The following is a 10,612-nucleotide window of genomic DNA, read 5'->3' as shown; positions in this document are numbered from 1 at the left end:
ATCAAGTCTTTTGGGAAAAAAATCCTAGTGATGAAAGAGAGACACATGGAATAAATTTAGAAAAGAGTAAAACATAGATAACATACCTTCTTTGATGATTTGGTTTTCAATGTGTCCTACGATAGATTTCCATTTGAAGAATTATTCACTTGTAAGATCTTTTTCGACGATAGAGAAGAAAATTACCCATTTGCCTACTTTTTAGTAGAGGAAGATCTTTTTCCAAGATAGAGATGAGGAAAAAAATATTTTCCCAATGCAGAAGATAGTTATATTATTTCGGAGAAGAGATATACTTGAAAAAGTTGTGTTTGTTAGAGAAAATAATAATGGTCTCCTAGGGTTAAAATGAATGGTAAAATGGGGAGAGAAGATTTTTCTCATCGCCCTTTTAATGTAACTAGTCAAGAAGCACGTGCAATTTTGTAACCTTTATTATAAAAATTTAAAACACGATGATTTCTTAGCATGTAATAAATAAATTAATATTTTTTAAAATTACCATAAACTTTTAAGAGTTAGAAATTGTAACAATTTTTATTTTCTTCATATTTTCATTTTTTTCATAAACAAATTATTCTATACTGTATGGTGCCAAACATTTTTTTTTTGTTAGTAACTACTTGAAGATAATGATAAAAAAGGATTTTATGAAAAATTAAGAATTAAATAGTAAGACAATTATTCTCTGTTATAGACGGTAAAATTTGTATTTTTAATTTAAAGTAGTTAAGAGATGTTTAGTTTTTATTTAAAGATCATTGTGTCATAACTAAACATTATTTAAAGTTTGGTTAATCTCCTCAAAATTTATGAAAAAATTTAATACGATATAATTTTTAAAATTAAGATTATATTTTAATTTTTTTAAAAAAACAATACAATACATGTAAACGTTTTAGTTTGAAAACTAATAATTTCTCAAAGAGTTTAGTAGTCTCAATTTTCTTAATTGTTTTGAAATCTTTATTCTGATTTTTAAATAGAAAATCTAAATTCTTAATTGACTTATACAAATGTGTATGATTTAAGTCTTTGAACTTTTTATATATAAATTTACTTATAGACTTCTCTTTTAAAAGATCTTGTATTTTTTTCCTTCTAAATTTTTGCTATATGAGATTTTTTTTTAATTAAAATCATAATAAAAACATTTTAATTTCTTTTTCTCTTACATATGTATTTCACGTCTACATAAAAATAAGTATATGTTCGATGTGTAACCACCATCCTCTAAATAGTCACATCCCATTAACATTATTTGCATCGCTCGTCAAACACGTACATTTGAAGAGTTGCGTCCCGCCAACATCAATTGCACTTATTCTACATACAACTTTAATTTTTAAATATGTAGATATATTTTGTGAATTAAAAATTAAAAATATCACATATATTATCTTTTGAATGGATACCTACATTTGAAAAGACTCATTCTGTCGACAAGAGGGTAACATAGCAATAGGGGTAAGTATTGGTCAATTTTGTTATTTGATTCTTTTAGAAATTTGTTGATTTGGAATTTTCTCAAACCGTCATCGATCGATCCCTCTCCTTCTTCGGAAGTCGGTCGGTCGACTCAACTTTTCGATCTATCATGATCACCCCTATATAGTAATTTACTAAAAACAAAAGGGCTAAATATGTACATAAAATTTATCTATTTCTAGCCATTTTTATTAATAGAATATATATAAAAAAAATAAGTAAACATGAATATTAACAAATCAATGTAGATACCTTGTTGTCGTAATGCCAGAAAATCCTATCCAAATATATCAATTATTCGCCTTTCTACAAAGAATTAGATGAAATGAAAATTATTCCTACAAAAATATAATCCAATGAAAATTGCTAGTAAAAAAAAAAAAAAAAACTACAAAAAGATGTGCATCTAAAAAAACAAACAAACAACAATAATTAATTCTTGATTCTAACACTTCCTAAAACATTTAAATGTACCTAGACAATGTACATCATGAAAATTGCACGACCATTAACATTTTCTCCAAAAAAGTAATCCAAACAAAAATAAAAAGAATTTTAAAAAGAACCTGGAATTATCATTTTGAAATTCAACCTTATTTTTTTATTTTGGAATTGTCACTCGTTATATCAATGGTGGCATAGATTTTAGAGTCACGTGCGCTCCATCCCCATTTCGTTATCTAGTAATTTAGAAATTGTTACTTATAAACAACTAACAAAAACAAATTCCATCAAAGACTTTAAAAAATGTTAGGATTGTTATTATAGAAAGGATGGAGTCTCTTTATAGAATATTGTTTCGATGAAAGGATTTGATTGATGAGATATCTGCTCGGAAGGTTTTAACTGAAGAGTAATAAATAGGGACAAAATGGAAACGGTTAAAACTTGTAAGGGCAAAAAGGTAAGAGAAAAATTATCTCCTTATCATCCCTTTAATATAGTATAGATATAGATATATATCAACAGTATTTTCAAAGTATTTTTGAAATTTTATTTTTTAAATAAAATACTAACTAATGATAGTGTATTTTTGAAACATTTGAGATTTTATAAAATTTAGGAGTGTTTTGTACAAGAAGAGTGGAGGATTAGTCCCCCACCGGATGGGTCGTTTGAGTCGGAAAGATGACGTAATATGGACTGAATCGGCAACGTAGGCGTACTCAAAACCGTCGCTATTTTACACGAATTCGGATTGGTCCACGAAATCAAATCCCCACCTTCGTCAACGCTCGAGCGTGCCCCCCAAAACGCCGCCGTTTTGCTCGCCTCCCTCAGGGCTCAGTCTGAGCAGCAGAGCAGAGCCCTTTGTCCCTTCCATTTCCTTCGTCTCACTCAATACTCTCCTTCTTCTCCTCTCTCTCTCGCAAGAAAGAGCTTCAGCGCGTTGAATGAAAATGTGAGTCAATTTCCCTTTCAATTCGACCCTCAATTGTTGAAATTGGGGTTTTCTAACTCTCTTCTCAGTTTCTTCCCCTGCTCGGATTGATCAAATTTCACACCCTCCCTGTTCTCCCAGGTCAGTTGTTGTTCTATGCACCAACTCCCCGAATTCTCATCGTTTCTTACGTTTCTTTCTATTCTGCCCGTTTTGCTTTCACTTTTATGTAATGTAATCTTCACTTTTTGTTATATGTTTGTTGAAGTGCCTCGGTGTTTTCTGAACTTGGAAACATACCATGGATGCGACCATTGATTTCTCTCCCAATAGCTACGCTACTCCCAATGGTACTCTTTCTCTTCCCTAAACGGGGTTCCCCCCCACCCCACCCCCACCTTGTGGATTGTGTGTATCCGGACTATTTCCACGTTGCTGATCTTGTAGTGTTTTGGTTATAGCTAATGGAATGTTGCATGCTCTTGCTATCTTCGTTTTTTATTACTCTGGTCATGCTGTTTTTGTGCGGATATGACTTTGTTTGGCTGACAGTCATGTGAATATAAGATGGTATTAGTAGCAAAGTTTTATCGATGAACTCAGAAAGTTAGAGAAGGGATATGTATGTGTGTATGTATAGTGTGAAAAATTGTTGAGCTTAAACTATCTGATACTGTTGATCATTTAGCTGTGTCAGAATAGACGGTAGGGTTCTTCAAACAAACAAAATAATAGGGTCTACTATGTTGGTTTCAAGAGAATGAAGTGCTCTTATTTTGTAACTTATATCATTCATGATTTTATAGGCATTTGTTGTTTAAACTATTTTCTGTGTAAAAATAGTCATTTTTTTGTTTTTCTAATATAATATGCTTTGTAATGGATACGGGATATTATATATTGTTTAGGAATGTTTTTCAATTATCAACGAAAGTTAAAGCCGCAATGTTTTAAAACGTTATTCAGGCTTACGCCTTGAGACTTGCCTCGAGGCAAGGCTCTAAGTTTTAGCCTTGAGACTTATGCCTTTGTTGAACCATAAGAGCCTTGCGCCTCTCACAAATGAGTCTTGTGCCTTTGTGAAAGCGCACTGAGGCTTAAGATCTCTATGCCTTGCCTAGTGATTAAAAAACAATAGTGATTTGCCTAATTCTTAAAAAATATTAAGGTCTGAATTGTGACAGTTTGAACAAGGACTATTTTTATTATTGTAACCTTAAGAACGCTGAAAGCAAACATTTATAGTATAAATCAATCCTATTAATGATAATAATGGTAGTAGAGATGATGAAAATGTCCTTTTAGAACTTTTATTAAGTGAAAATTGTGGGGGTGAAGTTTCTTTTTACACTTTTATATGGCTATCATGTTTAGCAGTACCTGGTCATACCAACTTAGGTTTTGTAAACATTTTTAAATCACCATCTGAGGCTTATGCTTTGCCTCTTGAAGAGGAAGAGCCTCAAGGCCGCCTTTAGTCTTTTAAAACATTAGTTAATGGGGAAAAAACTCAGTTTTCTTCTATGATGTTCTATGCTCTCTCCATCTCTTTCTAGCTTTATTTGATACTGGTCATATTTTCTTTCAGCATAGTTGCTTTCATCTAATCTCTTCCTTTTCCTTTCCCCTGATGCAATATTCTTGAATTTAGTTTGTTTGTTATTCATTTTTTGTGATACACACTTGAATTTGGTTTTTCTTTGCTGGGCCCGAATTTGTGACAATTGAAGGCTGTTTGTTTTTATTCTATGAAGTTCATCAAAGTCATATGTTAGATACTGATAATGCAGAATCTATTTTTCCCAGGACTGTATTATGGGAGACGTAAGAGACTAAAATTATCTACCAATGGAAAAGATTTTCCTAGCCCTGCCACCTTCTCTGCCCAAAAATGTGACACACCGAGACAAAACAAAATGAAGAACTCGGAAAAAATAATTGATTACTCAGATCCATTTGCCATTAATAATTTGATCGAGGGTCTGGATTGTGGTCAGTTTGGAAGTGTCACTAAAGAGATAGAATCCCTTGTTTCCCATAAGATGCAAGTTTTAAGTCCTTACATTGCCAAGTATCCTACGCTGTCAAGTATGTTATTTGATCTGGGGAGAAATAAAGAGAGTACAGAAGCAATGAACAATCAAGCTTCCCAGTTGGTTCATGATCTCATTGATTTGGAGGATGATTCTGTCACTGATGTTTGTTCCAACAATGTTGAGAAATCACGATTGCCTATCGTAATAATTGATTCTGATGAGGAAGACAGCAAAGATCAGAGAGTTATACATCCTTTTCAAGAGGTTCTGCTGCCTAGACCACTGGGACAAAGTTTGTTCAAGGACATAGCGGTAGTGGTGAGCTCGTTAGACGTCTATGTTACTGTAGCTGCATTTATGTGAAATTGAATATTTTGATTATTTGATACATCCATGTCTACACTGTTGAAAATAAATAGCCAACATCATATGTAGTAGCTTACCTTTTCTTTTCCTTCTCCTAATCGAACAAGAATATTTAATTTGTGGAAATTGATACGAACAAATAGTCAAGAATGATGTGCAATTACGAGGAAGAATCCATTCACAATGCAGATTTGCAAAAGATTAAATCAGTAGGCTATACCTCCTACTCCAAAAAGAAGTTTAGAGACTGTGCATTGAGTACATCAGCTTACCTTATTCCATGTTGTTGTTTGTAGCCATCTTTTTTATTATTTTTTACTCTTTTATTTTTTTCCTTTTGGCGAAACAAGAAACAATACTTAGTTCCATGCTGTTGAAGTTTCTTACCGAAGTATATGTCAATTTGGTATGATCAAAAGTGAAAGAGGCATGTCAACTCATGTCATTTAGTTAATTCATGTTTTTGGTAAGTATTCTGGATTTAATTCTGAACATGGAAAGAGAACTGATAACATGATGAACTTTCTACACATTTTACAGTCTCAAGTTATACATTGATTAGTCCTATTGATCAATGTCTAAATGTAGTGCTTTATGCAATTACGTTATTGAAGTTTAGAGTTGAAGATAATTTGTATATGTCCTAAGGATGCATTTCTCTTGTGAAGGGTCAGTTCTATATTCTCTCTCTTCTTGTCTCTTCCTTAGCTTTTTTTTTTTTCACTTATCATATCTGTCTAATTTGTAAACTGATTGTTAGGATCACCGAGCTCCCTGGGATCACCGAGCTTATGGGGAGGAAGCAACTCCTATTAGTGAACGTGAAACTATAAGTAAGAAAGACAAAGGTGTTTATGTTGGTGTAGAAGAGGATGGGGATGAGGTCAGCGAACAGGCTAACATTGAAGACGATGGCCTTGGAGATATTTGGAACGATATGCAAATGGCATTAGAATGTGCCAAGGTATTGTTGTTATATATTTGGTCTCATTGACTGCAGTTTCCTTCAGGTCTTGTTTATAATCTGCAATGTATTAAATACTAATTATATAGTTTTTAGGGACCTGGGTTGATATGCTAGTCTGGGTCTTGTTAAATAATGGACTTAAACACCGCAAAAGAATGAAAAATGAAATTTCCTTTTGTTAGTTTCATTACCGTTTGTGTTAAAGATAGTCTGCTAGTGAAGATTAAGATCATCTCCATCTTAGAGTGAAGATATTTATGCATATATGTTTTGAGGCCACTAGACTCTGTTTCCTCATGGTGTTCTATTTCCAAGTTCCTTTGTAGATTTTTCTATTCAAAACTTATGTTTAAATTGGAATGTCTATATTTTTCTTGTGTTATTAGTTGTAATTAATTTATTTTTGTTTCATTATATTTTGAACATTAGTCTTACTTTATTATCAATAAAAAGTCTGGTTTTGTTTTTTTAAAAAATATATGTTTTTAATATGGGAAATGTAAACATTTCATCGATGGTGTGAAATGATTGCAAAAGGTCTTTTTGGAGTGAAATTCAAAAGCAAAGTTAAGTTAATCTGGATGAATGTTATGAAAACAATTATTTTAGGCTCCGTTTGATAATCATTTGGTTTTTAGTTTTTAGTTTTTGAAAATTAAGCCTAAATACACATCTTCTACCTCTAAATTGCTTACTTTATTATCTATTTTTCACCCATGTTTTAAAAAATCAAGCCAACATTTGAAAATTAAAAAAGGTAGTTTTTAAAAAAATTATTTTTGTTTTTGAAATTTGGTTACAAATTCAACTCTTGTACTTAAAGATGCAAATCCCTGGAAGAAAATGAAAGGAAATAAGCTTTATTTTTAAAAACCAAAAACCAAAAATGAAATGGTTACTAAACGAGGCTTTATAAATTTGGATCATAAGAAATCAGAGGGACTTTTCATGACAAAGCTCTAAAGTGGATTGAGAGATTGGATGTTAGTTATGTAACTAAATATAAAGCTATTTGTCTTCTTCGTTTAGCAATTATTGCCAATAATTCCTTAAATTACGCTGGTCATAATTGAGAAGGGCTTTTCTGTAAGATTTTTTTTTTCCTGCTCTGTAATTATCAGTTTGATGGGATCTCTGTATATTCTTGTATATTGAACATTGTTGTAGCTCACCAATGCAGGGAAAACTTAGTACTTGTTTAAAGAAAAAATCCTAATTATATGTATGGGTTGATGTAGAATTTTACACCTTTATTTCCTTTATTGTCATGGTCCTTTTATTAGTAAGTAATAACTTAACTTCTTGCTATTGAAGTTTAATTCTTGCAATCTTAACTTCTCCTAGGACTTGGATGCCACTGTAGATTCATCACCTAACCAGCAAACTGCAGATGCTGTGGACTGTGATCATTCTTTTCTCTTGAAGGATGATCTTGGTTATGTCTGTCGCATTTGTGGGGTTATTGACAGAGGAATTGAGACCATTTTTGAGTTTCAGTACAACAAGGTTTGTCTCTGTTGTCATTTTATGTAACTTCTAGCTTTGCATATTACTTTGCTTACATTGAGCGGTGGTTAAACAGCTGAGTGGGTTTAGCTCGCTCCTCATATACTTGAGATAGGATATGTAATTCAAGGTTCTCAGTTGAGGATATCTTGATTTCTTATCAAAATTAGCAGGTTTGCAACATGGCATCTTAATTGTGTGAAATCCAAGTTTTCCTGCTTTGTTCTATGAAAAACCTCCACATGCCGAAAAAGAGCAGAATATTTTAAAATTGTGGCCCATAAGCCCATGGGTAGTAGTTTTTGTATGTGCCCTATGGATGGCGTTTTTATTTGTTAATTTGTCTCAACTATGATATCTGTGGATATATACGTGGACAAAGCCTTTTCTGAGTTTATACTTGTAAATAGCAAGCATGAACGAGACTCATATGTTCCAACAAAAATCACAAACCACATCTTCCACCCCCTTTGTGTGATTTGCGATCAAAAGCTAGCCCTTGTTATTATTATTATTCAATATTAAATCTTAAATTTTTCTGATTGTTATAGAGCATCCTTATTAAATCCCTCAGCATCCTTATTAAATCCCTCTGTTTGAGAATTTGGATCGACGGACTAGTTATTTGAATTAATATGATTTAAAAAAATCGTTTGTGATTTTCATTGTTATCATCTCTATCATCTTCTGTGAACTTAATCATGCAATGATTTGTATTTTTTTTTCCTCAGGGTAAGAGGAGCACAAGAACATACGTTTCTGAATCTCGCAACAAAGATTCAGGCAATATTGTTGGAGTTCAAATTTCAGAAGACGATTTGACTGTAACTGAAATTTCTGCACACCCTAGGCATATGAAACAAATGAAACCTCATCAAATTGAGGGTTTCAATTTCCTTATAAGCAACTTGGTAAGTGATAATCCAGGAGGCTGCATTTTGGCCCACGCTCCCGGATCTGGGAAAACATTTATGATAATCAGTTTCATGCAGAGTTTTTTAGCTAAGTATCCACAGGCTAGACCATTGGTTGTGCTTCCCAAAGGAATCTTGGCCACATGGAAAAAGGAGTTTCAAATTTGGCAAGTGGAAGATATTCCACTCTATGATTTCTATTCCGTTAAAGCAGATAATAGGGCTCAACAGCTGACAGTACTGAATCAGTGGGTCGAGCACAAAAGTATTCTGTTCTTAGGATACAAACAATTTTCCACAATCGTCTGTGACGTTGAGACCAGTGCTGCATCAACTGCATGTCAAAATATATTGCTCCAGGTTCCTACCATTCTTATCCTAGATGAGGGGCATACACCAAGAAATGAGAACACTGATACTTTGCAAACTCTTGCCAAAGTCAGAACTCCACGAAAAGTGGTTCTTTCAGGAACCCTATATCAAAATCATGTTAAAGAGGTATTCAATATAGTGAATCTTGTTAGACCGAAGTTCATGAGATCAGAAACTTCTCGACCTATTATCAAACGCATCATGTCGAGAGTAGATATACCTGGTGTAAGGAAGCAGTTCAAAGCAGGTGTGGATGCTGCCTTTTATGATCTGGTGGAACATACGCTTCAGAAAGATACAGATTTTAGGAGGAAAGTGAGTGTCATCCATGATTTACGTGAGATGACAAGCAAGATTCTGCATTATTATAAAGGAGATTTTCTTGATGAGCTCCCTGGACTGGTTGACTTCACTGTGGTGCTAAATCTCACTTCTAAGCAGAAGCATGAAGGTGAAAAAGTAAAAAAGTTTAACAGGAAGTTCAAAATAAGCTCTGCTGGTAGTGCTGTTTATTTGCATCCAAAGTTGAATGTTTTCTCTGTTAATGCTGCTGTAACGGATGATAAAATAGATGAGGTCATTGATAAAATGGATGTTAGAGATGGAGTGAAGACAAAATTCTTTCTTAATATGCTGAATTTGTGCGCTACTACTGGGGAGAAGCTGCTGGTTTTCAGCCAATACCTTCTTCCTTTGAAATTCATGGAGAGATTGGTTGTTCAGAAGAAGGGTTGGAGTCCAGGAAGAGAAACCTTTATGATATCTGGTGAAACAACTCCTGAGCAACGGGAATGGTCGATGGAACGTTTCAACACCTCACCCGATGCCCGAGTCTTCTTTGGCTCCATTAAGGCTTGTGGAGAGGGTATATCTTTGGTAGGGGCATCACGTATCATCATCTTGGATGTTCATCTCAATCCATCAGTGACTCGCCAGGCAATTGGCCGTGCATTCCGTCCTGGTCAAACAAAGAAAGTCTTTGCATATAGATTGGTGGCTGCTGATTCACCTGAAGAGGGAGATCACAGTACTTGTTTCAAGAAGGAACTGATTGCAAAGATGTGGTTTGAGTGGAACGAGTATTGCGGCTATCATGACTTTGAAGTGGAGACTGTCGACGTGAAACAGTGTGGAGATAATTTTCTAGAAACCCCACTTCTAGGACAAGATGTCAAAGTTCTGTACAGAAGGTCAGTTCGCTCTTTATTGTCCTCAGTTGAGCTACTTTCATTCCACAATCATTTTTCTTGACATTGTCGTCTTTACTGTTTCCAGGTAGAAGACCCTGCAATATAATTGTACAGATGAGGCAGAGGGAATTATTATCTATCTTTGTCTCATCAAAACTCTTCATAAGATCATTTTGCTCCTATAACCTGTTCATGGATTTTTTTTCTTTCTTTTTTGTAAAGAGCATAGGCAGATAGCCAAATGGTGTTAGTTGACTTTCTTTCTTGACTTGTATAGTGACTACTGCCTTTTGCCTGGATATTGTTCACAGTAAATGGAGTTTGTGACACTCAGCTAACTCCTACAGACCACTGATCAAAGTTTTTTGGTAACAAAGTTTTGGTACAGTTAA

At 33.8% G+C, this 10,612-nt stretch overlaps 1 protein-coding gene across 2 annotated transcripts; it reads left to right on the top strand.

The window, feature by feature from the left end:
- Nucleotides 1-2,683: 2,683 nt before the first annotated feature.
- On the top strand, nucleotides 2,684-10,612 carry DRD1 (SNF2 domain-containing protein / helicase domain-containing protein). Of its 2 annotated transcripts, none has more exons than XM_039045806.2 (7): nucleotides 2,684-3,010; nucleotides 3,138-3,219; nucleotides 4,676-5,223; nucleotides 6,032-6,235; nucleotides 7,583-7,744; nucleotides 8,476-10,220; nucleotides 10,306-10,612. In XM_039045806.2, exons 2-7 carry the CDS (start codon nucleotides 3,171-3,173, stop codon nucleotides 10,307-10,309), a joined length of 2,712 nt encoding a protein of 903 aa, XP_038901734.1. In that variant the 5' UTR covers nucleotides 2,684-3,010; nucleotides 3,138-3,170; the 3' UTR covers nucleotides 10,310-10,612. The 2 variants fall into 2 exon arrangements, with proteins under 2 accessions (XP_038901734.1, XP_038901735.1); XM_039045807.2 differs by having other exon boundaries at nucleotides 2,726-3,010; nucleotides 4,676-5,217.

This window comes from Benincasa hispida, chromosome 10 (genome assembly GCF_027475165.1).
Source record: "Benincasa hispida cultivar pf3 chromosome 10, pf3_genome.v1.1, whole genome shotgun sequence".
NCBI lineage: Eukaryota > Viridiplantae > Streptophyta > Magnoliopsida > Cucurbitales > Cucurbitaceae > Benincasa > Benincasa hispida.
Note: the sequence above shows the minus strand (reverse complement) of the source record. Positions and strands in the feature narration are given on the sequence as shown.

Excerpts from the sequence above, each read along its gene's own strand:
- DRD1 (XM_039045806.2), top strand. The coding sequence starts at position 3,171 with ATGGATGCGACCATTGATTTCTCTCCCAATAGCTACGCTACTCCCAAT. Across the intron at positions 5,224-6,031 it reads TCAAGGACATAGCGGTAGTG|GATCACCGAGCTCCCTGGGA; the intron begins GTGAGCTCGTTA and ends ACTGATTGTTAG. Across the intron at positions 6,236-7,582 it reads TGGCATTAGAATGTGCCAAG|GACTTGGATGCCACTGTAGA; the intron begins GTATTGTTGTTA and ends AACTTCTCCTAG.